This window comes from Hypomesus nipponensis, chromosome 26 (assembly GCF_054491055.1).
Source record: "Hypomesus nipponensis isolate SF chromosome 26, ASM5449105v1, whole genome shotgun sequence".
NCBI lineage: Eukaryota > Metazoa > Chordata > Actinopteri > Osmeriformes > Osmeridae > Hypomesus > Hypomesus nipponensis.
The window spans coordinates 11,292,226-11,316,148 of NC_140386.1; the positions used below are offsets into that span (position 1 = coordinate 11,292,226).

At 53.6% G+C, this 23,923-nt stretch overlaps 2 protein-coding genes across 3 annotated transcripts; both read left to right on the forward strand.

The window, feature by feature from the left end:
• Positions 1 to 8,670, forward strand: LOC146221484 (E3 ubiquitin-protein ligase RNF126-like). Its single transcript, XM_084692615.1, has 9 exons — positions 1 to 132; positions 866 to 924; positions 1,376 to 1,439; positions 1,605 to 1,822; positions 2,867 to 2,935; positions 3,169 to 3,238; positions 4,373 to 4,466; positions 4,763 to 4,878; positions 7,638 to 8,670. Exons 1-9 carry the CDS (start codon positions 58 to 60, stop codon positions 7,800 to 7,802), a joined length of 930 nt encoding a protein of 309 aa, XP_084548741.1. The 5' UTR covers positions 1 to 57; the 3' UTR covers positions 7,803 to 8,670.
• Positions 8,671 to 10,976: 2,306 nt separating this feature from the next.
• Positions 10,977 to 23,497, forward strand: bsg (basigin). Of its 2 annotated transcripts, XM_084692613.1 has the most exons (9): positions 10,977 to 11,183; positions 16,617 to 16,967; positions 17,621 to 17,789; positions 18,361 to 18,449; positions 18,550 to 18,689; positions 18,807 to 19,083; positions 22,268 to 22,292; positions 22,389 to 22,458; positions 22,590 to 23,497. In XM_084692613.1, exons 1-8 carry the CDS (start codon positions 11,123 to 11,125, stop codon positions 22,444 to 22,446), a joined length of 1,170 nt encoding a protein of 389 aa, XP_084548739.1. In that variant the 5' UTR covers positions 10,977 to 11,122; the 3' UTR covers positions 22,447 to 22,458; positions 22,590 to 23,497. The 2 variants fall into 2 exon arrangements, with proteins under 2 accessions (XP_084548739.1, XP_084548740.1); XM_084692614.1 differs by lacking the exon at positions 16,617 to 16,967 and having other exon boundaries at positions 10,979 to 11,183.
• The last annotated feature ends 426 nt before the right edge of the window (positions 23,498 to 23,923 follow it).

Genomic DNA, 23,923 nt, shown 5'->3' on the forward strand with positions numbered 1-23,923 from the left:
CATATTTTGTCCCTGTCAGATCACCGTACAGTCACTCTCTTCACAAGTGAGTTAAAAATGGCGGAGGCACCACCGTGGCCCTGCCGGTTCTTCTGTCACCGGTGCTCAGCCGAGATAAACCCCCGCCTCCCCGTAAGTATCAACGACATGAAGCACGAGATTACATCATATTCACGGGATGAACGTGTACCTTGTTGTTTGTCTGTACCATCTCATTGCTTTGTAACACGTAGTGCGTCCACTTGCTAGCTAGCTGCTAGCCTAGGCTGCTAGCGAAGCACACAGTACTAGTACGCAGGTACACAGCTAATTAGCTAACGAGCTAAAGCTAAAGTCTATGGTGTAGAAACGGTCTTTCTAGGAGCAGTCATCCAGAAAAACTGTTGAAGCTATTCTCAAACACGTAGCTAGAACGTTTTGCTATTTCGTTATTGACATTGCGTTAGCTAGCGGTCTGAGTCTCCGACAGTTAGGTTGTGGGTTGACACCTGACAGCTAGCAAGCTAGCCTATCATAAACCTCATCTTTGTATTATGGCCGGCTCCATGCAGGCAAGCTAAGCTTTCTGCGGTGATATGATGGTATAAGGACCGTTTACTGGGTTGCCACCTAGATGACACTTGACCCAGTCTCCTGGTTCTAGTGGGAATGACAGTCGGGGGTAATTTACTGTTGTGTGTGTGCAGGGCTGAATGGATCTTTGCTCTGTATTCAATCTATCGCTCTCTCTCGTGTGTGGGAGGGAGGGAGTTTGATAGCAGGGCTGATTTGACTTCTGATTTGTGTGTGTGTGTGTGTGTGAGAGAGAGAGAGAAGAAGCAGAACTGAACTGAACCGTTGTTGTGTGTGTGTGTGTGTGTTGCAGGACTACACGTGTCCCAGATGTGAGTCTGGCTTCATCGAGGAGCTCCTTGAGGAGGGAAGGTTTGTGTGTGGTTGGGGTCAGGGGCAGGGTCGGGGGCAGGGTCGGGGGTCAGGGGTCGGGGTTGGGGGCAGGGTCAGGGGTCAGGGTCGGGGGCAGGGTCGGGGGCAGGGTCGGGGGCAGGGTCGGGGTCAGGGTCGGGGGTTGGGGTCAGGGGGCAGGGTCAGGGGGCGGGTCGGGGTTGGGGGCAGGGTCAGGGGGCAGGGTCGGGGTCAGGGTCGGGGTCAGGGTCGGGGGCAGGGTCGGGGTCAGGGGGCAGGGGCAGGGGCAGGGTTGGGGTCAGGGTCGGGGGCAGGGTCGGGGGCAGGGTCGGGGGCAGGGTCGGGGGCAGGGTCGGGGTCAGGGTCGGGGTTGGGGTCAGGGTCGGGGTTGGGGTCAGGGTCGGAGTCAGGGTCAGGGTTGGGGTTAGATGAGCGCTGCTGTAACTCAGGTGTTGTTTGTCTCCCTGGACAGCGCTGAAAACGGTTCCTCTGCCAGCATCACCAGCGGGGCCCAGAACCCGCTAGCCTTCGAGGAGGTGTGTGAGACGGTCTATGGTTCCTAAATTGCCACTCTGGAACATTTTAATATCTGGAGCAGGGTGGTATCTAAATAAAGTATTGTGTGAGGGTATTCTACCAAGGCTTGAACCTTGAGTTCCTGGTCATGTTCTCTGTGTCCGTGTTCCGGTTCCTTCCTCTAGAATGTGGAACCCCAGCAGATGTTCCCCCTCCCTCCGGGATTTGGCCAGTTTGCGCTGGGGCTGTTTGATGAGCCGGTGCCAGAGGATAACCGGGAGGCAGAGAACCGCCGGGAGAGGGAGATGGTGTCACGGCAACGCTACAGCGCAAGGCAACCACGGGTCCGCCATGGTGCCAGGAGGCAGATTGGGCGGCAGGAGGGCGTGCCCACACTGGAGGGGTGAGGGGGGGGCAGGAGGGCGTGCCCACACTGGAGGGGTGAGGGGGGGAAGGAGGGCGTGCCCACACTGGAGGGGTGAGGGGGTCAGGAGGGCGTGCCCACACTGGAGGGGTGAGGGGGGGGGCAGGAGGGCGTGCCCACACTGGAGGGGTGAGGGGGGCAGGAGGGCGTGCCCACACTGGAGGGGTGAGGGGGGGCAGGAGGGCGTGCCCACACTGGAGGGGTGAGGGGGGGGCAGGAGGGCGTGCCCACACTGGAGGGGTGAGGGGGGGGCAGGAGGGCGTGCCCACACTGGAGGGGTGAGGGGGGGGAAGGAGGGCGTGCCCAAATAGGGGTGAGGGGGGGGGGCAGGAGGGCGTGCCCACACTGGAGGGGTGAGGGGGGCAGGAGGGCGTGCCCACACTGGAGGGGTGAGGGGGGGGCAGGAGGGCGTGCCCACACTGGAGGGGTGAGGGGGGGGCAGGAGGGCGTGCCCATACTGGAGGGGTGAGGGGGGGACTTGGGGGATAATCCGTCCCAAAGACTCCCATGACTGGATCTCTCTAGGGATCTCTAACCCTAACATGACTGGATCTCTCTAGGGATCTCTAACCCTAACATGACTGGATCTCTCTAGGGATCTCTAACCCTAACATGACTGGATCTCTCTAACCCTAACATGACTGGATCTCTCTAGGGATTTCTCTAACCGTAACATGACTGGATCTCTCTAGGGATCTCTCTAACCCTAACATGACTGGATCTCTCTAACCCTAACATGACTGGATGTCTCTATCTTTAATAATCTACATTTAGTCATTTTTTTTGCAGACTCACTTAGTAAGTACAGGGGCATTCCCCCGAGGCAAGTAAGATAAAGTGCCTTGCCCAAGGACACAATGTCATTTTTGCAATGCCAGGAATTGAACCGGCAACCTTCTGAGTAATAGCCTGATTCCCTAACCGCCCAGCCGCCTGACTCCCACTTATCTAACAACTTCTCTTTCTCAAACTCACTTGTTACGTAAGCTGTGACTGTGGCACATTGTGTTTATTCCGTTCCAGAATCATTCAGCAGCTGGTGAATGGAATCATTGCGCCTACGGCCATGCCTAATATGGGCGTGGGACCTTGGTGAGTACCACACACTAATAATAATATGGATTATAATTAACCCCAGGGGCAGGGCTTGTATTTCGAATCAGATCATTCGTAATGATGATTTTTACCACAGCAACATATGGGGGGTATTTGAATGTGTGAACTCTAGATCTGTAGTCCGGTGCTTACCCCCTGTGTATTTAGTGCTTGTACTCAAGGGGGGGGGGGATGTGAGTTTTATGGTGACGGGTGTGTTTGTCCCTCAGGGGGGTGCTGCACTCCAACCCCATGGACTATGCCTGGGGGGCCGGTGGTCTGGACGCCATCATCACACAGGTCCCACCTTCCTCTGGTCCCACCCTCCTCTGGTCCCACCCTCCTCTGGTCCCACCCTCCTCTGGTCCCTCCTTCCTCTGGTCCCACCCTCCTCTGGTCCCACCCTCCTCTGGTCCTTCCTTCCTCTGGTCCCACCCTCCTCTGGTCCCACCCTCCTCTGGTCCTTCCTTCCTCTGGTCCCACCCTCCTCTGGTCCCACCCTCCTCTGGTCCCACCCTCCTCTGGTCCCACCCTCCTCTGGTCCCACCCTCCTCTGGTCCCACCCTCCTCTGGTCCCACCCTCCTCTGGTCCCACCCTCCTCTGGTCCTTCCTTCCTCTGGTCCCACCCTCCTCTGGTCCTACCCTCCTCTGGTCCCACCCTCCTCTGGTCCCTCCTTCCTTTGGTCCCACCCTCCTCTGGTCCCACCCTCCTCTGGTCCTTCCTTCCTCTGGTCCCACCCTCCTCTGGTCCCTCCTTCCTCTGGTCCCACCCTCCTCTGGTCCCTCCTTCCTCTGGTCCCACCCTCCTCTGGTCCCACCCTCCTCTGGTCCTTCCTTCCTCTGGTCCCACCCTCCTCTGGTCCTACCCTCCTCTGGTCCCACCTTCCTCTGGTCCCACCTTCCTCTGGTCCCTCCTTCCTCTGGTCCCTCCTTCCTCTGGTCCTACCCTCCTCTGGTCCTACCCTCCTCTGGTCCCACCCTCCTCTGGTCCTACCCTCCTCTGGTCCCTCCTTCCTCTGGTCCCACCCTCCTCTGGTCCTACCCTCCTCTGGTCCCTCCTTCCTCTGGTCCCACCTTCCTCTGGTCCCTCCTTCCTCTGGTCCCTCCTTCCTCTGGTCCCTCCTTCCTCTGGTCCCACCCTCCTCTGGTCCTTCCTTCCTCTGGTCCCACCCTCCTCTGGTCCCACCCTCCTCTGGTCCTTCCTTCCTCTGGTCCCACCCTCCTCTGGTCCCACCCTCCTCTGGTCCCACCCTCCTCTGGTCCCACCCTCCTCTGGTCCTTCCTTCCTCTGGTCCCACCCTCCTCTGGTCCCACCCTCCTCTGGTCCCACCCTCCTCTGGTCCCACCCTCCTCTGGTCCCTCCTTCCTCTGGTCCTACCCTCCTCTGGTCCTACCCTCCACCAACATTCTGTCTCCCCCTCTCTTCCCTGCAGCTGCTGAACCAGTTTGAGAACACAGGCCCTCCTCCAGCTGACAGGGAGAAGATCAAGACCCTGCCCTGCGTCCACATCACAGAGGAGCACGTTGGTGAGCACACACACACACACACACACACACACACACACACACACACACACTGGAAGACCCTGCCCTGCGTCCACATCACAGAGGAGCATGTTGGTGAGCACACACGCACACACGCACACACACACACACACACACACACACACACACACACACACACACTGGACTATCCTGCCATGGGGTTCCCTCACACACAGAGAACAATGGTGCTGTATGACCTGTCACCTGTGTCTTTAGTCCACTGACCTTGTGTGTGTGTGTGTGTGTGTGTGTGTGTGTGTGTGTGTGTGTGTGTGTAGGCTCAGGTCTTGAGTGTCCTGTGTGTAAGGAAGACTACAGCACAGGAGAGACAGTCAGGCAGCTTCCATGTAACCACTTGTTCCACAATGACTGCATCATCCCTTGGCTGGAGCAGGTTGGGCCCCTCCCCCCCACACACACACACACCCTCCCCCTAACAACTGTATTAAATATTACTGCTCATTACAACTTAACTCTCTCCGTCTCCGTCCCTCCCTCTGTCCCTCCCTCCCTCTGTCCCTCCCTCCCTCTCTCTGTCCCTCCCTCCCTCCCTCTCTCTGTCCCTCCCTCTCTCTGTCCCTCCCTCTGTCCCTCCCTCCCTCTCTCTGTCCCTCCCTCTGTCCCTCCCTCCCTCTCTCTGTCCCTCCCTCCCTCTCTCTGTCCCTCCCTCCCTCTCTCTGTCCCTCCCTCCCTCCCTCTCTCTGTCCCTCCCTCTCTCTGTCCCTCCCTCTGTCCCTCCCTCCCTCTGTCCCTCCCTCCCTCTCTCTGTCCCTCCCTCCCTCCCTCTCTCTGTCCCTCCCTCTCTCTGTCCCTCCCTCTCTCTGTCCCTCCCTCTGTCCCTCCCTCCCTCTCTCTGTCCCTCCCTCTGTCCCTCCCTCCCTCTCTCTGTCCCTCCCTCCCTCTCTCTGTCCCTCCCTCCCTCTCTCTGTCCCTCCCTCCCTCCCTCTCTCTGTCCCTCCCTCCCTCTCTCTGTCCCTCCCTCCCTCTCTCTGTCCCTCCCTCCCTCTCTCTGTCCCTCCCTCCCTCTCTCTGTCCCTCCCTCCCTCTCTCTGTCCCTCTCTCTGTCCCTCCCTCTCTCTGTCCCTCCCTCTGTCCCTCCCTCCCTCTGTCCCTCCCTCCCTCTCTCTGTCCCTCCCTCCCTCTCTCTGTCCCTCCCTCTCTCTGTCCCTCCCTCCCTCTCTCTGTCCCTCCCTCTCTCTGTCCCTCCCTCTCTCTGTCCCTCCCTCTGTCCCTCCCTCCCTCTCTCTGTCCCTCCCTCCCTCCCTCTCTCTGTCCCTCTCTCTGTCCCTCCCTCCCTCTGTCCCTCCCTCCCTCTCTCTGTCCCTCTCTCTGTCCCTCCCTCCCTCTGTCCCTCCCTCTCTCTGTCCCTCCCTCTGTCCCTCCCTCCCTCTGTCCCTCCCTCCCTCTCTCTGTCCCTCCCTCTGTCCCTCCCTCCCTCTCTCTGTCCCTCCCTCTCTCTGTCCCTCCCTCCCTCTCTCTGTCCCTCCCTCCCTCTCTCTGTCCCTCCCTCCCTCTGTCCCTCCCTCTCTATCCCTCCCTCTGTCCCTCCATCCCTCTGTCCCTCCCTCCCTCTCTCTGTCCCTCCCTCTGTCCCTCCCTCCCTCCCTCTTGTCCCTCCCTCCCTCTCTCTGTCCCTCCCTCCCTCTCTCTGTCCCTCCCTCCCTCTCTCTGTCCCTCCCTCTCTCTGTCCCTCCCTCTGTCCCTCCCTCCCTCTCTCTGTCCCTCCCTCCCTCTCTCTCTCTGTCCCTCCCTCCCTCTCTCTGTCCCTCCCTCTCTCTGTCCCTCCCTCCCTCTCTCTGTCCCTCCCTCCCTCTCTCTGTCCCTCCCTCTCTCTCTGTCCCTCCCTCTCTCTGTCCCTCTCTCTGTCCCTCCCTCTCTCTGTCCCTCTCTCTGTCCCTCCCTCTCTCTGTCCCTCCCTCTGTCCCTCCCTCCCTCCCTCTCTCTGTCCCTCCCTCCCTCCCTCTCTCTGTCCCTCTCTCTGTCCCTCCCTCCCTCTGTCCCTCCCTCCCTCTCTCTGTCCCTCTCTCTGTCCCTCCCTCCCTCTGTCCCTCCCTCTCTCTGTCCCTCCCTCTGTCCCTCCCTCTCCCTCTGTCCGTCCCTCCCTCTGTCCCTCCCTCCCTCTGTCCCTCCCTCCCTCTCTCTGTCCCTCCCTCTCTCTGTCCCTCCCTCCCTCTGTCCCTCCCTCTCTCTGTCCCTCCCTCTGTCCCTCCATCCCTCTGTCCCTCCCTCCCTCTCTGTCCCTCCCTCTGTCTGTCCCTCCCTCTCTCTGTCCCTCCCTCCCTCTCTCTGTCCCTCCCTCCCTCTGTCCCTCCCTCTGTCCCTCCCTCCCTCTCTCTCTCCCTCCCTCCCTCTCTCTGTCCCTCCCTCCCTCTCTCTGTCCCTCCCTCCCTCTCTCTGTCCCTCCCTCCCTCTCTCTGTCCCTCCCTCCCTCTGTCCCTCCCTCTCTCTGTCCCTCCCTCCCTCTCTCTGTCCCTCCCTCCCTCTGTCCCTCCCTCCCTCTGTCCCTCCCCTCCCTCTCTCTGTCCCTCCCTCCCTCTGTCCCTCCCTCCCTCTCTCTGTCCCTCCCTCTGTCCCTCCCGCCCTCTCTCTGTCCCTCCCTCCCTCTCTCTGTCCCTCCCTCCCTCTCTCTGTCCCTCCCTCCCTCTCTGTCCCTCCCTCTCTCTGTCCCTCCTTCTCTCTGTCCCTCCCTCTGTCCCTCCCTCTCTCTGTCCCTCCCTCCCTCTCTCTGTCCCTCCCTCCCTCCCTCTGTCCCTCCCTCTCTCTCTGTCCCTCCCTCCCTCTCTCTGTCCCTCCCTCTGTCCCTCCCTCCCTCTCTCTGTCCCTCCCTCCCTCTCTCTGTCCCTCCCTCCCTCTGTCCCTCCCTCTGTCCCTCCCTCCCTCTGTCCCTCCCTCCCTCTCTCTGTCCCTCCCTCCCTCTCTCTGTCCCTCCCTCTCTCTGTCCCTCCCTCCCTCTCTCTGTCCCTCCCTCCCTCTGTCCCTCCCTCCCTCTCTCTGTCCCTCCCCTCCCTCTCTCTGTCCCTCCCTCCCTCTGTCCCTCCCTCTGTCCCTCCCTCCCTCTCTCTGTCCCTCCCCTCCCTCTCTCTGTCCCTCCCCTCCCTCTCTCTGTCCCTCCCTCCCTCTCTCTGTCCCTCCCCTCCCTCTTTCTCTCTCCAGCATGACACGTGTCCTGTGTGCAGGATGAGTCTGAGTGGACAGAACACAGCCATGAACCCACCTGGACTATCAGGAATGAACTTCACCTCCTCCTCCTCCTCCTCCTCTTCCTCCACTCCTCCGTCCTCCAGCTCCACCAGTCAGGACAACTCTACAGACTCCTAAAAACCTCCTCTGCCTGCCTCACCTATGACCGTGTCCCCCACCCTCCCCCTGTTTGACCCCAACTGGGGGAAGGATTCCCAGGCCTGGAGGGTTAGGGCTGGGAGGCCTGGAGGGTTAGGGCTGGGAGGCCTGGAGGGTTAGGGCTGGGAGGCCTGGAGGGCTAGGGCTGGGAGGCCTGGAGGGCTAGGGCTGGGAGGCCTGGAGGGCTAGGGCTGGGAGGCCTGGAGGGCTAGGGCTGGGAGGCCTGGAGGGTTAGGGCTGGGAGTCCTGGAGGGTTGGTGCTGAGAGGCCTAGAGGGTTAGGTCTAGGAGGCCTGGAGGGCTGGGGATGGCAGACAGACAGACAGACAGACCTTCAGACCCCTGTCCTGTCTTGGGGTGACGGGCTGGACCCGGCCTCCTGCAGGAGGATTGTCAAAGTGTTTTTGTGGCTGGATGGGATATGAAACAGGACAGTGCTGCTGTTGAACACCTTTTAGTATGGTTGGGTTAGGGTTAGTCTTCAGAGCAAGACTCTAGTTATTTTTCATCCAGATGATTTTTTAAATGACTGTGCTGCTGCTCAGAAAAGAAGAAAGCAAAGTCCAGGTTGTGATTATTAACCTGTCAAGTTTTAAGTAGCGGTTGCAAGTGCTCAGTTTAAAGTCTTAATTGATTGAGATGTTGACTTATACAATGTATGTTTGTTCAGTATTTGAAAATGGAAAACATATTTGTACCCTCTCTCCCTACACACACACATGTGCACTCATACATCAACAACAGCTAGTTGGATGGAGGGGAAGTGATTTGGCCTCCGGGTGGTTTTCACATCTGCATAGTTGTCATCATGTATAATTTCACTAGATTAAAGACATTTTTATTATCAATGTGTGATAACTTGGTTTTATGATCGTTCGCATATTATGTTTGTTTTAAGGAGCGACGGACAATTAACCCTGCCATCTCTTACCCAGCTGGGGTCTGGGTTAAACCATCTATAACCCAGGTGAGGTCTGGGTTACACCATCTCTAACCCAGGTGGGGTCTGTGTTAAACCATCTCTAACCCACGTGTGGTCTGGGTTAAACCATCTCTAACCCAGGTGAGGTCTGGGTTAAACCATCTCTAACCCATGTGGGGTCTGGGTTAAACCATCTCCAACCCTGGTGGGGTCTGGGTTAAACCATCTCTAACCCAGGTGGTTTCTGGTGCTCCTACCTCTGACCCACAGGGGGCGCTGCAGGCTCCAGCCCCTCCATAATGCTCCAGCTCTCCACCCATCAGCAGGCTTGTCTTCATTTGATGTTGACACACACTGCTGTGGGAAACTTCCCAGTGGACATCAGTCAGCCACGCAGGGGCGAGAGGTCACATACACACACCCCACAGTGTGGGAAGGAGAGGTGTGTAGGGGACACACACCACACGGTGTGGGAAGGAGAGGTGTGTAGGGGACACACACCACACGGTGTGGGAAGGAGAGGTGTGTAGGGGACACACACCCCACAGTGTGGGAAGGAGAGGTGTGTAGGGGACACACACCACACGGTGTGGGAAGGAGAGGTGTGTAGGGGACACACACCACACGGTGTGGGAAGGAGAGGTGTGTAGGGGACACACACCACACGGTGTGGGAAGGAGAGGTGTGTAGGGGACACACACCACACGGTGTGGGAAGGAGAGGTGTGTAGGGGACACACACCCCACAGTGTGGGAAGGAGAGGTGTGCAGGGGACACACACCCCACAGTGTGGGAAGGAGAGGTGTGTAGGGGACACACACCACACGGTGTGGGAAGGAGAGGTGTGCAGGGGAGCAGGGTTGAGAGGAAGTAAGGCTGTTCTATTTGTCTCTTGCAGCATTGTGAGCATTGCAGCCAGAATAATCAGACAGGAAGACATCTCCACCTTTATAACAATCAGCCTTGTCGGGCTTGTTTGTTCTGGAGGGGATGTGCTTGATTACATTAGATCACATCCTTAAGGCGGCCAGGGAACATGAAGAGGCAGGGAACATGAAGAGGCAGGGAACATGAAGAGGCAGGGATCATGGTGAGGCAGGGATCATGGTGAGGCAGGGAACATGAAGAGGCAGGGAACATGGTGAGGCAGGGAACATGGTGAGGCAGGGAACATGGTGAGGCAGGGATCATGAAGAGGCAGGGAACATGAAGAGGCAGGGAACATGAAGAGGCAGGGAACATGGTGAGGCAGGGAACATGAAGAGGCAGGGAACATGAAGAGGCAGGGATCATGAAGAGGCAGGGAACATGGTGAGGCAGGGATCATGGTGAGGCAGGGAACATGGTGAGGCAGGGAACATGGTGAGGCAGGGAACATGAAGAGGCAGGGAACATGGTGAGGCAGGGAACATGAAGAGGCAGGGATCATGAAGAGGCAGGGAACATGAAGAGGCAGGGAACATGGTGAGGCAGGGATCATAGTGAGGCAGGGAACATGGTGAGGCAGGGAACATGAAGAGGCAGGGAACATGAAGAGGCAGGGAACATGGTGAGGCAGGGATCATGGTGAGGCAGGGATCATGGTGAGGCAGGGAACATGGTGAGGCAGGGAACATGGTGAGGTGCGTGTTTCCTGTGCGTGCTGACTTCCTACTCCCAGAGGTGTGTATCCTGTCCAGAGCAGAGCTGCTGTCTGGTTCTAGTGAAGTCCAGCCACACATGTAAATCGTAGGGGACATTTTCATGTAGAGCAGGGCCATATTTAAATAATATTTTATTTGTATTTATTTTGTATTACAGTGGTCTTATGAAGTTATGCCCCGTTTGCTGACTTTCTGTACTTGAGTTTACACTTTGATGTATCGTGTGTTAATATTTTTTAAGAATTGACATTCACAAATATAAATCATGGGACTTTGGTGTGTATTTGTGAACCTGTGTATTTTTATTTTATGTGTGCTTTGAGGTGTGGGTGTGTGTAAGCGCCAGTATAGATTGGTGTTTTAACATTACTTTTTCCTTATCTGTACTTTGAGGGTTTCTTCCTTCCATATTATCTGCAAACTGAGTAAAATCTCACATCTGTACATAAAAGAATCAATCTGATGACTGATCTTAGGCCACTGGTCTGATATGGGTTGGGGGCTTGGGCTACGGGTCTGATATGTTGTCGTGAGCTGTGTCACGCCCAACAACTTCAGTGGCTGTACGTGCTGCCGGCCCTAGTCATGACGTAAGTGCGTGAGGAGCATATAGAGGACGACCAACTCCGGTCGACACTAGCAGGGAGAGTCTCCGAAACATTCAGTCGAACAAATAACGCAAATTATAGTTTATCGTCGAAGTGTTTGTTTAAAATCCAAGAGAAAATTGTGAACATGAAGATCCTGTGGGTATTAAGTGCCCTGCTGTGCGTGTACCGAGCCAGTGCGTCAACAGGTAAGGTTTAGCACGAGTGCTCATGTTGGCTAACCACATAAGCAAGCTAATGAGCTAGCTAGCTGGTTAACGTTAGCAAGCCAACACCATTTCAATTATTGACGATGACATGTTTTTCCATTTCAAGATGGTTTAGGTACGGGCATGTGTATACGAAGTCGTGTTTGAGTGAAATGTTTATTTTCCACTGAACGCTTAAAATGATCGTTTTGATGTCTGCTACATCGCTAGCTCCTGTAACGTTATATATGACGAGACGAGTTTAGCTGGGAACGCCGGTTGTGGGGCAGTAAACTACCGGACAGGCACGCGATCAACGACGGTCTACAGGAATAGTCGCCCGTTTAGTTTACTTTAATATTTAGCTGAACGTGTAACATCCATGAATTGAGACTTCGACGACGTGCCCTAATTATAGGTTAACAGGTTAGTGATTTTTAAGTCATTACTGTAGCAACATGATTTCCTGAATGTGTTGAGTCTGCTGTGTGTAACTAGCTACGTTAGGCTAATTGCATCCGTGAAATGTGCGGTGTTAGGTAATCGCAACTATTATTTTAGTAGGTAATTGGGCAAATCAATAGGTATGGTCGAAGTTGCTCAAGATGTGAAGAGCGGAAAACAACATGTATTGCAATTCCATTTCAGTCTATTGAGACCACATGAACCTCGACCTCTAGCGTATTTGGCCTGTAATCGGGTAACTCAATCCAGTCTCACACAATTGTGTTGCAAATGTGAAAAGGCAGTAAGCTAGTGGTTTCCCAGTAAGCTTCTGTTCTCAAACCGGTGTGAACTAGTTCTCCTGCTGGGTTGTTGGAACAGGACTAAAGGACCGGCCTGTACTGTTTCTTCCTGTCGAAGCAGCTACTTTGTACCCCTGTAATCAAACACAGTCAACATTTACAGTAAAGGAATCTAGACGCTTTTATCCAAAGCTATGTTAAAATAGTGTTTTAAGAAAGTACAGAATGACATCAAGGATCCAAAGTAGGCTACTTAGTTTTACAATATTTCAGTCCACATCACATAGGAACCACGTCTCTGCTACCAGACAGTGAATAAAACATTATTACCACATTGCAACAGAAACATCTGAACAGAGTATGTGTTCAGCCTCTTCCTATGACAGTAGTTCAGGCATCAGCAGGTGTAGCCAGGCTAGCACACACAGCATGGTCTGTTTCTGGTGAAGCCTTGTAATCCCCCACCACCAGGAGAGAACCTCCACTCTTCCACACGCAGATGAACACTAACTTGATGCTGCGGTTAGCAGAGTGGTCGTGGTGGAAAGCTGCTCTTGAGTGGTTCACCGTGTCACAGGATAGGCCTGTTGTTGTTGTGTGTAGAGAGTATTGGTAGTAATCTAATTATATCACTCCAGCTCAGCCTCTGTTAAGGAATGGGAGCTTTGCTGTGGACTTTCTCAGCCTCCAGCCATGACTGTCCACAAGTTACGCAATGCTACACTGAGTGGTTAATTCAGCTCCTCCATCACACATTCACCCAAACTACTGGGCCTCCCTCTTTGCTACTGGGCTGGTTAGGGTTACATTAGGGGGTCGAGTAGGCTGGTGTGTTTTCAACATGTTCGGGTCAATATCAGAAAACTGTTGCGAAAAATGGTTATGGCACATTTTACGCCTCTCCTCTTTGCCCCCCAACAATCACTACAGTAACACTAGACATCCCAATGTCTTTAGGTCCCGCTTCACAGCGCTCTCTGTGTCTCTCTCTCGCTCTCTCAGGGCTCCAGACTGCGACCAAATGGTCGCATTTTGCGCCCAGTTTTAGAGACAATGCAAGCATTTTTTACAAGCACTCGCGTATGTGCAACCTACAAATTTGGAATTTATTGGGTGCACAATGTCAACATACGTTAGCAACGACGCATAGATACGACGTTCTAGTAAGACAGCGATATCAGCGTGCCCTCAGCATTAGTACAGTAGCTAAAAGTCTAGAAAAGGTGAGGCTATTTTTCGTTAGGTAGCAATAAACCTAGCTAAAAGTCTTGGAAAGTTTAGGCTATTTTTTGCTAGGTTCCTACGAACATGTCTTAATCTGCCAGACAAGTGGGTTCCCCTTCGTTCTTTTGGTGAGCAGTTTCACGAGCTCTACGTGTCATGGAACCTAGCAGCTAAATACTTATTTAGCACTAGCGTTGCTACTGTATCCCTATATCTACTATATGTTTGAGCTGTTGCGCTGTTCTACTCAGCAAGTATCGTGTTGTTGTGTCAGAGGACTGATCGAAAAGTGCATCATACATTTAAGTCATTTAGCTAAGACTTGCATGTACAGTACGTAATGTCACATTAAATAATGTCCTTAAACTCAAGCTTATATGGTGCGTCGCTGTCAGTTGGAAAAATGAGAATGAAATGAAATGAATGATATATATATATATACACAACACAACACAACACAACACGGATCCATCTGCATCCGACGCAGGCACACCTCACAATTTCACCAGAAATTGTCCCAGGGGCGATTCTAGGATCAGACCTTTAGGGGTGCTCAGCCCCCAATGAGAATGTGACATGAATACAGTGCCCTGCAAAAGTGCTAAACTTAAACCCCCTTGCTAATAAATCCCTAATTTCACTGGATAACAATTAATACATTTATGTATTATTATGCAAAATATTTAATGAATTAAAAAACTAAGGATGTCCCTTTCTTCATGAAGTACCAGCATCAAATGATAATAAACAATATATTAAAAACATTATTTTTAGGGGTGCTGAGATAAAATTTAGGGGTGCCTGAGCACTCCTAAAAAGGGTCTAAAATTACCACTGAATGTACCCTCTCTAGTTACATTAATAAATGCATTGCAGGTCAATATAAGGTGTGCCCCTAAATTTTCCTCTTGTGCTCCTAAAATCTTCAGTCAGGGGCTACTGTGCTCCTAGTTTAAAAAGTTAGTCTGGAGCCCTGTCTCTGTGGCTCTCTCTCGCTCTCTCTCGCCCCTATCTCTGGTTCACCACAACTCTGGAATGTGGTCTGTGTAGAAGGCTAACAGGTAGCCCTTCTGTTCAAACCCAGTTGAACAGTTTCTAGAGCAGATTAAAGAGAAACCAGATCAGACATGTGTGACACACGTCTTGTGTGAAGACGTTTATGTAACATACGACTGCTGATATCACTGATATGTTTCAGTATATATACTGCCTGTTTCAGCCCGTCAAATAAGGGTACTGCTCGATATGGCTGGGTACAGATTGTTCAGGGCTGCATTCTGGAATGTTCTGATCATGCGCCTCATCCCAGACTGCATCATTGTTTTCACGGCCGTAGCAACCGTTGCCCGGGACCTGACTTGTGCATGACCCCCTGAGTTGCTCAGGCTGTACTGTTGGAACTCCTGTAACAGGTGCTCTATCTAGGGTCAGATTCAGCCCATGTCAAATCATATGATGTATTGATTAATATGTAAATATAATGTGTCGCTATCAATTCACCAGCCATTTTGGCCTGAGGTATTTAAAAGTACTGGTTGTTCATCATGACCGTGCTTGCAGTTCCAGGGTCTCTGGCCTGTAGCTCATTAACCAGAACCTTCTCAGCCTGCTGCCATGGTGACACTGTCGGCCTGTTCTAGAACCCTGGGGAGGAGGGGGCGGACCCAGAGGGAGTTCTGAGAAGTCAGATTGCTCGGCTAGCTAATCATCTCCAGGACTTTCTGGGTTTATCAAACAATAACAATTCGATTACAGCTCCTCTCCACCCTGCCCAGCTCCTCTCCACCCTGCCCAGCTCCTCTCCACCCTGCCCAGCTCCTCTCCACCCTGCCCAGCTCCTCTCCACCCTGCCCAGCTCCTCTCCACCCTGCCCAGCTCCTCTCCACCCTGCCCAGCTCCTCTCCACCCTGCCCAGCTCCTCTCCACCCTGCCCAGCTCCTCTCCACCCTGCCCAGCTCCTCTCCACCCTGCCCAGCTCCTCTCCACCCTGCCCAGCTCCTCTCCACCCTGCCCAGCTCCTCTCCACCCTGCCCAGCTCCTCTCCACCCTGCCCAGCTCCTCTCCACCCTGCCCAGCTCCTCTCCACCCTGCCCAGCTCCTCTCCACCCTGCCCAGCTCCTCTCCACCCTGCCCAGCTCCTCTCCACACTGCCCAACTGGTCTCTCCTGTCCAGGCTGCTAAGAGAGCCTTGTTGTCGACCAGGTTTCAAACGCCAAGAACAGGGGCCACTCCCTCCGTCTCATCCTCTCTCCGACATGGGGAATGGCCTTATAACAATAAACATGGTTATTGTGTTCCAGACCCCCCCCCCCCTGCTCAAGTGTTGATCTCCTGGCAGCAGGTTGATATTGTGCTGTGTGTAGAGGGCAGGGCTCAGCAGGGCTGTGTGGAGAGGGCAGCAGGAACACATATGGACAGACAGTGTGTTGTTGCTCCAGTGAGCCCCACCTAGGCTGTAAATCCTCTCTAGAATGTCCCCGGTAGGAGACCCATGCCCTCCTGGGCCCCCAGCCCCCCTCCCTCAAGGCCTTTCATCTTCTCTGCCTGGTGCAACCAGTACGGGGTCATCCTAACCCTAATCCCATCATGTGGTTACTGGCTTCTCATGGTCTTTTACCGCCCCTGAAGTATATATTTTTTTGTATCCTGTCTTTCCATTGAATGCATTTGATGAATTAATTTCGTTTTAGTAAATGTTGATGCATGCGCTGTTTGTCTTTTCTGCGTGCTCACTGCCTTCTCACGGTGTTACACATTTCTTCATATCATTTGCATAACGTTTTCATACTGAATGTTTGCCTTATCTTGATGGCAGGACTCAACCCTCTCATCTGTGATTTATATTAATCTTTTCTGTTTTTCTGTTTCTTTCTTTTGATTTTGCCTGCTGGTCTTTTCCATCTCACATTTCATCACCACTGGCCCTCCCCACACCCACCCCAAATCAATATCAATCCATTAACTGTCATCACTGTTCGGCCTTCTGCCTGTACTCCCTGTACCCCCCCTCCCCCTGGCTCTTCTCTACTGGGCCTGCCCCCCCTCCCCCTGGCTCTTCTCTACTGGGCCTGCCCCCCCTCCCCCTGGCTCTTCTCTACTGCCCCCCCCCCTCCCCCTGGCTCTTCTCTACTGGGCCTGCCCCCCCTCCCCCTGGCTCTTCTCTACTGGGCCTGCCCCCCCTCCCCCTGGCTCTTCTCTACTGCCCCCCACCCCTCCCCCTGGCTCTTCTCTACTGGGCCTGCCCCCCCTCCCCCATGCTCTTCTCTACTGCCCCCCGCCCCTCCCCCTGGCTCTTCTCTACTGGGCCTGCCCCCCCCCCTCCCCCTGGCTCTTCTCTACTGGGCCTGCCCCCCTCCCCCTGGCTCTTCTCTACTGGGCCTGCCCCCCTCCCCCTGGCTCTTCTCTACTGGGCCTGCCCCCCTCCCCCTGGCTCTTCTCTACTGGGCCTGCCCCCCTACCCCAGCTGGTTTCATTAAGTCGCCCCTGTCCCAGATGAAGCTGCTGGGGGGCTGGGCGGAGCTGCACTGTGAGGTGGTGGGAGACCCCCTCCCGGAGGTGCAGTGGTGGTTCGTGGAGGGCCATGGCCCCGAGGAGACGCTGGTGCAGCTGTTTGACGGGGCGCGTGACGGCCGCATGGCCATGAACGCCACCTATGTAGCCCACGCCACCAGCTCCGTCTTCCTCGGCAACCTCTCCCTGTCAGACTCGGGCACGTACGAGTGCCGCGCCTCCAACGACCCCGACCGCAATGAGCTGAAGAAGACTCCCAAGATCAAGTGGATCCGCTCCCAGGCCAACATCCTGGTGTTCCAACGTGAGTGGAGGTGGAGGGGGGTGGAGACACATGCCCCTCCCCCTCCCTGTAAAGAGGACTGGGATTGGTCCATCCCCTGTCAATCAACCTCCTGACCCCTGACCTCCACCTTGCTCCTGCCCACACCCCCCCCCCCCCCACACACACACACACACCCCTAGACCAGCCAATAGAGTACCTCCTCCAGACTGTCTCTCCTAGCCTCTCTCCTCCCCCAGGAGAACTGTCTCTCCTAGCCTCTCTCCTCCCCCAGGAGAACTGTCTCTCCTAGCCTCTCTCCTCCCCCAGGAGAACTGTCTCTCCTAGCCTCTGTCTCCTGTGTGTCCCAGCTGGGACAGAGCTGTGTTCCTGTGCTAGAGGTGTACTGCGGTTAGCTGTGATGTCATTACGCAAGTCAAAGGTCAGGGTCCGAGTCTTGTGTTGTCTCTTGGTCTCAGACGGCATGTGATGACCTATGACCTTTGAACCCTACACGCTTCCTGTTGTGTGGATGACTTCTGTGTTGTAGAGCTTTGTAGATACGCCTTCCTCTCAGAACCCCTCGACTGTCCTCCATCAAGACATCCTCATGAATACAGCTGTTAGCCTAACCTTAACTGTTCAAGATACAGGGAGGTTAGAGAGGTTACTGATGATGGTGTTTGTGTCCTCAGAGCCCCCGATAGTGACGGACCCTGTGGAGGTGAGTAACCAGACCTCTGCTGTGCTGAGCTGTAACCTGACGGCTCCCACCTCCTCCATCAAGGGCAGCTTCTGGAGGAAGAATGACCTGGAGTTGGATGGGACCAGGCAGAGTACCAGCCAAGCCTACATTGAACTGACGTAGGTCCTGCCGGGACACAAGGCCTCTGGGGGAGGGGAAGAATTCTCTCTCTGTTTGCAGCGAGGGCTGGTTGCAGGCTGCTCTGCTAGTAGCGTTGCAGGCTGCTCTGCTAGTAGCGTTGCAGGCTGCTCTGCTAGTAGCGTTGCAGGCTGCTCTGCTAGTAGCGTTGGCAGCAGGGAGAGAGTGCCTCCAGCTCTTTGTGCTCTTTCCCTTTGTGACCTTAATTCCACATCAGTGGGAGGGGGTGGAGCGGGAGAGGGTGGGGAGCGGGAGGGGGGGGGGGGGAGTGGGAGCGGGGGGGGAGTGGGAGCGGGAGGGGGGGGGGCGGGAGAGGAGGAGGGGGGCGGAGCGGGACCGGGGGGGGGGCGGAGCGGGACCGGGGGGGGGGCGGGAGCGGTAGAGGGGGGGGAGCGGGAGGGGGGGGGAGGAGCGGGAGAGGAGGGGGGGAGAGAGGAGCCATGCAGAGGAAGCAGACTGGTCTCTCACGTCATCAAACAATAAGTGGGTTATCCTTGTTCATCATGCGTTCTTCAGCTTGACCTTATCTCTCCCTATTCCTTCTCCCTCCAGCCTGACCAAGATCAACCACCAGAAGGGGGGGCAGTATGAGTGTGTGTTTGTCACTGAGCCTCAGGTCTCCAAGGTCATAGAGGTCAAGAGTAAGTCCCTCCTCTGTGTTTGTGTGATCTGCCTTGTCTTCATGTTCAGTGACGAGTGTTTCTGCAATGTTGGTGACCACTGACCTGTGTGTGTGTGCAGCTCCTCTCCACGTGTCGGCCTACAAGCACTCTGAGCAGGGGAACGAGCGTGACCGTGGGGTGCTGGTGTGTCATGGTTACGGGTACCCGCTACCCACCGACTGGGCCTGGAGGAAGATACAGCCTGACGGCACTCCCTTAGTACGTCTGCTGCTCCCTCTGGGAGGGTGTGTGTGTGTGGGTGTGTGTGTGTGTGTGTGTGGGTGGGTGGGTGGGGGTGTGGGTAAGCTTGTAACCAGTGTCCTTCCCCCCCCCCAGGCCATCGCCAACGCCACCCTGGACAAGTATGAGATCAAGACGACCCCCAACAAAACCACGCTGTCCATCCTGGACTTGGACATGGAGCAGGACATGGGCGACTACGAGTGCCAGGCCACCAGTGAGCTGGGCGTGGCCTCCGACAAGATCCACCTGCGCGTGCGCTCCCGCCTGGCTGCACTGTGGCCCTTCCTGGGCATCGTGGCCGAGGTCATCATCCTGGTCACCATCATCTTTATCTATGAGAAGAGACGAACACCTGATGAGATCAGTGACGGTACGAAGCAGTACTCCCCCCCCCCCCCCCCCCCCCTTCTCCTCCTCCTCCTAACTCCCCCCCCCCCTCCTAACTAACCCTCCTCCTAACTCCCCCCCCATCTCCTCCTAACTCCCCCCCCCCTCCTCCTCCTCCTAACTCCCCCCCCCCTCCTAACTCCCCCCCCCCCTCCTAACTACCCCCCCCCTCCTCCTCCTCCTAACTCCCCCCCCCCCCTCCTAACTCCCCCCCCCCCCCTCCTAACTACCCCCCCACCTCCTCCTAACCCCCCTCCACCTCCTAACCCCCCACCGCCTAACTCCCCTCCACCTCCTCCTACCTCCCCCCATCTCCTATCTAACTACCCTAGTTCTTACCAACAGCAGTTGGCTGGAGTGTAGCTAGCAGGGTTGTTAGTGCCCCTCTCTTGCCCCCTAGTGGAGTCATCCTGCAAGTGTTTGAGTTAGGGCTGGGCGATAAATCGCTAAAAATAAGTATCAAAGTAATGACTTCCCTCGATAAAGATATCGTAACATTAATTCATTTTCAATAATATCAATGTCAATGGAGAATAATTAGGAAGAGCAGTCCATTTAATTTCTGTGATGCAGCAGAAAGTTGACCCGAGACTGTAGGTTGAGGTTTACAAACAAATTGTTTTAACAAATCAAGGCGACAAAGCGTTTGCTGACCTGTCGAAGAGTAAACATTTGGTTTCTTATATACTACAACAACACGTGGGAAGATCCCTATCAAACACGTTGAATCTGGAGCAGACGCCATGTTGTCAGAGCAATCAGCTGCACTTGCACTGGTGACGGCACTATATTTCCAAGGCAACATATCAACAACTGAACAGAACAACTTTCTGGTTGGTTAAAAACGTTTATTTACCTGTGCGAACATTCGGGAGGTCAATAAACGGATTTATTAACTTTTGAGAACGTCTTCTGGACCAATAGGAACAGCGTATTGGTCCAAGTATTACACTAGTATATAAGAAATTGCAAATGTGGACTTCTTGTTGACCTCGACCTACAGTCTTGTTTTAACGTTTTAACAAATCTCTGTTTACAAAGGTGTTGGTTGATCTGTCAAAGTCCATATTTGTTTTTTTTAATATAATATAACAACACGTAGGAAAATCCCAAATCAAACACAACAAATCTGGAGCAGGCGCCATGTTGCCAACATCTTCAAGGCAACCGCTTGCTAAGTCCGTAAATCGTTTGCGGGCCTCTGGAGAGGTCTGGAAACGTTTTTGCGGACTTCTTAGAACGTCTCTGGACCAATAAGAACAGCGTATTGGTCAAATTATAATACTGGTATATAAGAAACCTTTTTTTACCACCTGAAGCAAAATCACTCGTTGGAACATGCAGAAAGTGTGAGTTGACGCCAAGGTATTGACAGGTAGGCTATTGATAAAAAGCAAGGTTTTAAAAAGCTGAAGTTACTTGACCCCAGGTACGTGCTCCCTGGCCGCAAACATTTCTCTCACACCGCGCTGCCTAAACTTTATGCCGACTGTAGGGCAAAAGTTGAGAAAGAGACTTATTTTGCTACTACGGATCTGTGGTCTATCGTTTAATTATTGTTATCGAATGTAAATATAAATATCTATATTGATAATTTTTTACCCATATTGCCCAGCCCTAGTTTGAGTGCTGAAGATGCTGCATAAACTACTGATCTGAACATTATACAAATATTCTGGATCAAAATGCTTACATCCTTTTATTCTTTTAGTCCTTCCGTTGATGGCATTTGTCCAAACTTCTTTTTTATGATTTCATGTTTTGATTTCTCTTGCTGCTGTGTTGTGGTAAGTGACCCAGACTGCATGCAGCTGAACAAGCTGTGGGAGTGGGAATGCTCTGCCTTCATACTCACTTCTTCTGACCCCACGCTGACCTCTGACTGGCCCCGTCTGACCAATCAGAACCCCCTAGATCCCAACCTGGCCTCCAATCGGCGTGGCCAGTGAGAGGGGGTGGAGGTTATTCTTGCTTGTCCTGACAGTCTAATGGGGTTGTGGTTTGCTAAGAGGACGATGTGGGGAGGAAGGTTGAGGGTGTAGGAGGGAGGAAGGCTGGTGTTTTTAGTGCATGCAGCGTGCATGCTGACCACGCATGGCCAGTGATGCTGTCAGACGTTCCAGCTCCATTTTCATCATCGTCATGATGACGACGTGCTCTACCTCTGCTGTAACCGTGGACGACCAGCTCAGGTGCCCCTGTGGACTCACCTGTGCTGCAGCACCTCCCCCTCCCTGTCATCTGTGTGGTTTCCATGGTTACCGCGGGGTCTCTACACAGCTGCATTGGGGGGCCTCGTGGGGATGATGGAAAACGATACACATACATACATACATACATACATACATACAATGATGTGATGACTGCAGCGGTGCCGTTGACATGGCAACGCACCCGGGCATGGGCATGCTTAGTCAGGGTGGTCTTTGACATCAGGATGGTGTCACTAACGGGTTAGGGGTGTGGCATTGTGTCACTAACGGGTTAGGGGTGTGGCATTGTGTCACTAACAGGTGTTAGGGGTGTGGCATTGTGTCACTAATGGGTGTTAGGGGTGTGGCATTGTGTCACTAATGGGTGTTAGGGGTGTGGCATTGTGTCACTAATGGGTGTTAGGGGTGTGGCATTGTGTCACTAATGGGTGTTAGGGGTGTGGCATTGTGTCACTAATGGGTGTTAGGGGTGTGGCATTGTGTCACTAATGGGTGTTAGGGGTGTGGCATTGTGTCACTAATGGGTGTTAGGGGTGTGGCATTGTGTCACTAACGGGTGTTAGGGGTGTGGCATTGTGTCACTAACAGGTGTTAGGGGTGTGGCATTGTGTCACTAACAGGTGTTAGGGGTGTGGCATTGTGTCACTAACAGGTGTTAGGGGTGTGGCATTGTGTCACTAACAGGTGTTAGGGGTGTGGCATTGTGTCACTAACGGGTGTTAGGGGTGTGGCATTGTGTCACTAACGGGTGTTAGGGGTGTGGCATTGTGTCACTAACAGGTGTTAGGGGTGTGGCATTGTGTCACTAACAGGTGTTAGGGAGTAACACTGGACCTGGAAGTTCCTGCTTGGGGAGAGCATGCGGGTGTCAGAGCTCTGTCTGTCTGTCTAACAGTGTGTTCTATCTCCTCTCTCCCTCTCTCTGTGTCTCTCTCCATGCGTGCGCTGGTGTAGATGATGACTCAGGATCTGCTCCTCTGTAAGTACTGCTCTCCTTCTGTCTACCAGTACACTGGGAGGGGTGGGCTGGTGTTCTGTAGGGACCAGGGGTAACAGGTCTTCTCTGGTTTCCCAGGAAGAGCAATTCCACCAACCACAAGGAGAAGAATGTCCGGCAGAGGAACTCTAACTAGGAGAGGAGAGAGGTGAGCAGGACTTGTGCTTCTACTGAACATCTGCTGGTGGTCTGCACATCTAACCATCTCTCTCCCTTCTTCCTCTTTTCCTCCCCCCTCCTCTCTCTCTCTCCCTCCTGCTGGGTCCCTCCCTCCACAAGGTTCCTGATGACTCCTGTCCAGGGTATGGGAGCATCAAGTTTCTGTGTGGCACATAATCTAGTGCACCCCGCAATCTTTAAATATCTTTCTTTTTTGCTTGAGTGTCATTGTGTTGACTGGTCTCCCTCCCTCCAGGCTAGATGTGTAGCCAGCAATGCATGACTTATTCTTGACGTTCTAGAAGTGTTTCTGTAGTAATACGTTGTAGCGTTGCCATAGGAATGTTGTCTTGGTGGTTCTGTTGACCCCAGGCCTGTGAGGCCAGTCTGCGCCCTTCACCTCTAGACCCACAACACTGTCTGATCCTAAACCCATCAGAGCTGTGTATTAAGGCCTTAACACCCCCCGCCCACCACCACCGCCTGCACATCTTCCTCATCCTCCACCCCTGAGCGTATTCATCGATATGCTCCACCTTCTGTTTCTACTGTGTGACAATGCCCTGTTTAAATTAAGAATTCATTAGCTAACCCTAATGACCTGTTTTATATTTCTGATGTTTGTAGTTCAGTTGTCTTGCTTTGTTTGCCATACAAACATCAACAGTAGTACTTCCTGTATAAGTCTATAGTAGTACATTATTGGGTCAGGTTATGGTCAGCTAATGGCTATATGGAAAATTTAATGTTTTCTTGAAAGCTAGTGAATCAGTTCTGCCTCTCAAATGTTTCTGGTCTTCTACAAGGTGCGTGTCAGCTCAGAAGTTGCTGGGTTAGTGACACCCTAACCCATCTGCTGCACCAACATGATTATTGTGACTGGGTGCGTCCTCTCGCACATCTGGAAAACCTTTTTAATAGAAATATGTAAATTATTTTGCCTAGCAAGTAACCAAGCAAGTAGATTGAACACTGTCAACTGTACCAACTTGCACCACCTTAATAAAAGTTGATTTGATTTTAAAAGATTACTGTCTTTGGGGTAACTGATTTGATTTATTAGTATCAGTATAGTTATGATTTTGGGGTAAGTGATTAGATCAGTATAATAAGTATATAGTAATATTAGTATAATGTAGTTTTATCATTCAGGACTAGAGCCAGAAGTAGCATGATCTCTGGAGTCAGTTACACCACCCAAGCAGCGTCACAGCATGGAGGACATGGTAGCAGCGTCACAGCATGGAGGACATGGTAGCAGCGTCACAGCATGGAGGACATGGTAGCAGCGTCACAGCATGGAGGACATGGTGGCACCGTCAGAGGAAGTGATTATTTTTGGAGCAACACCTTATCCCCCAAAAGTTTAGAGGGGGAGTCTTTTTTTTTTCTTCTCCAAAACCCAAGAGCAAATGTGTCGGCAGTGGATTAAACAGGGAGTATGTGTTTATTTT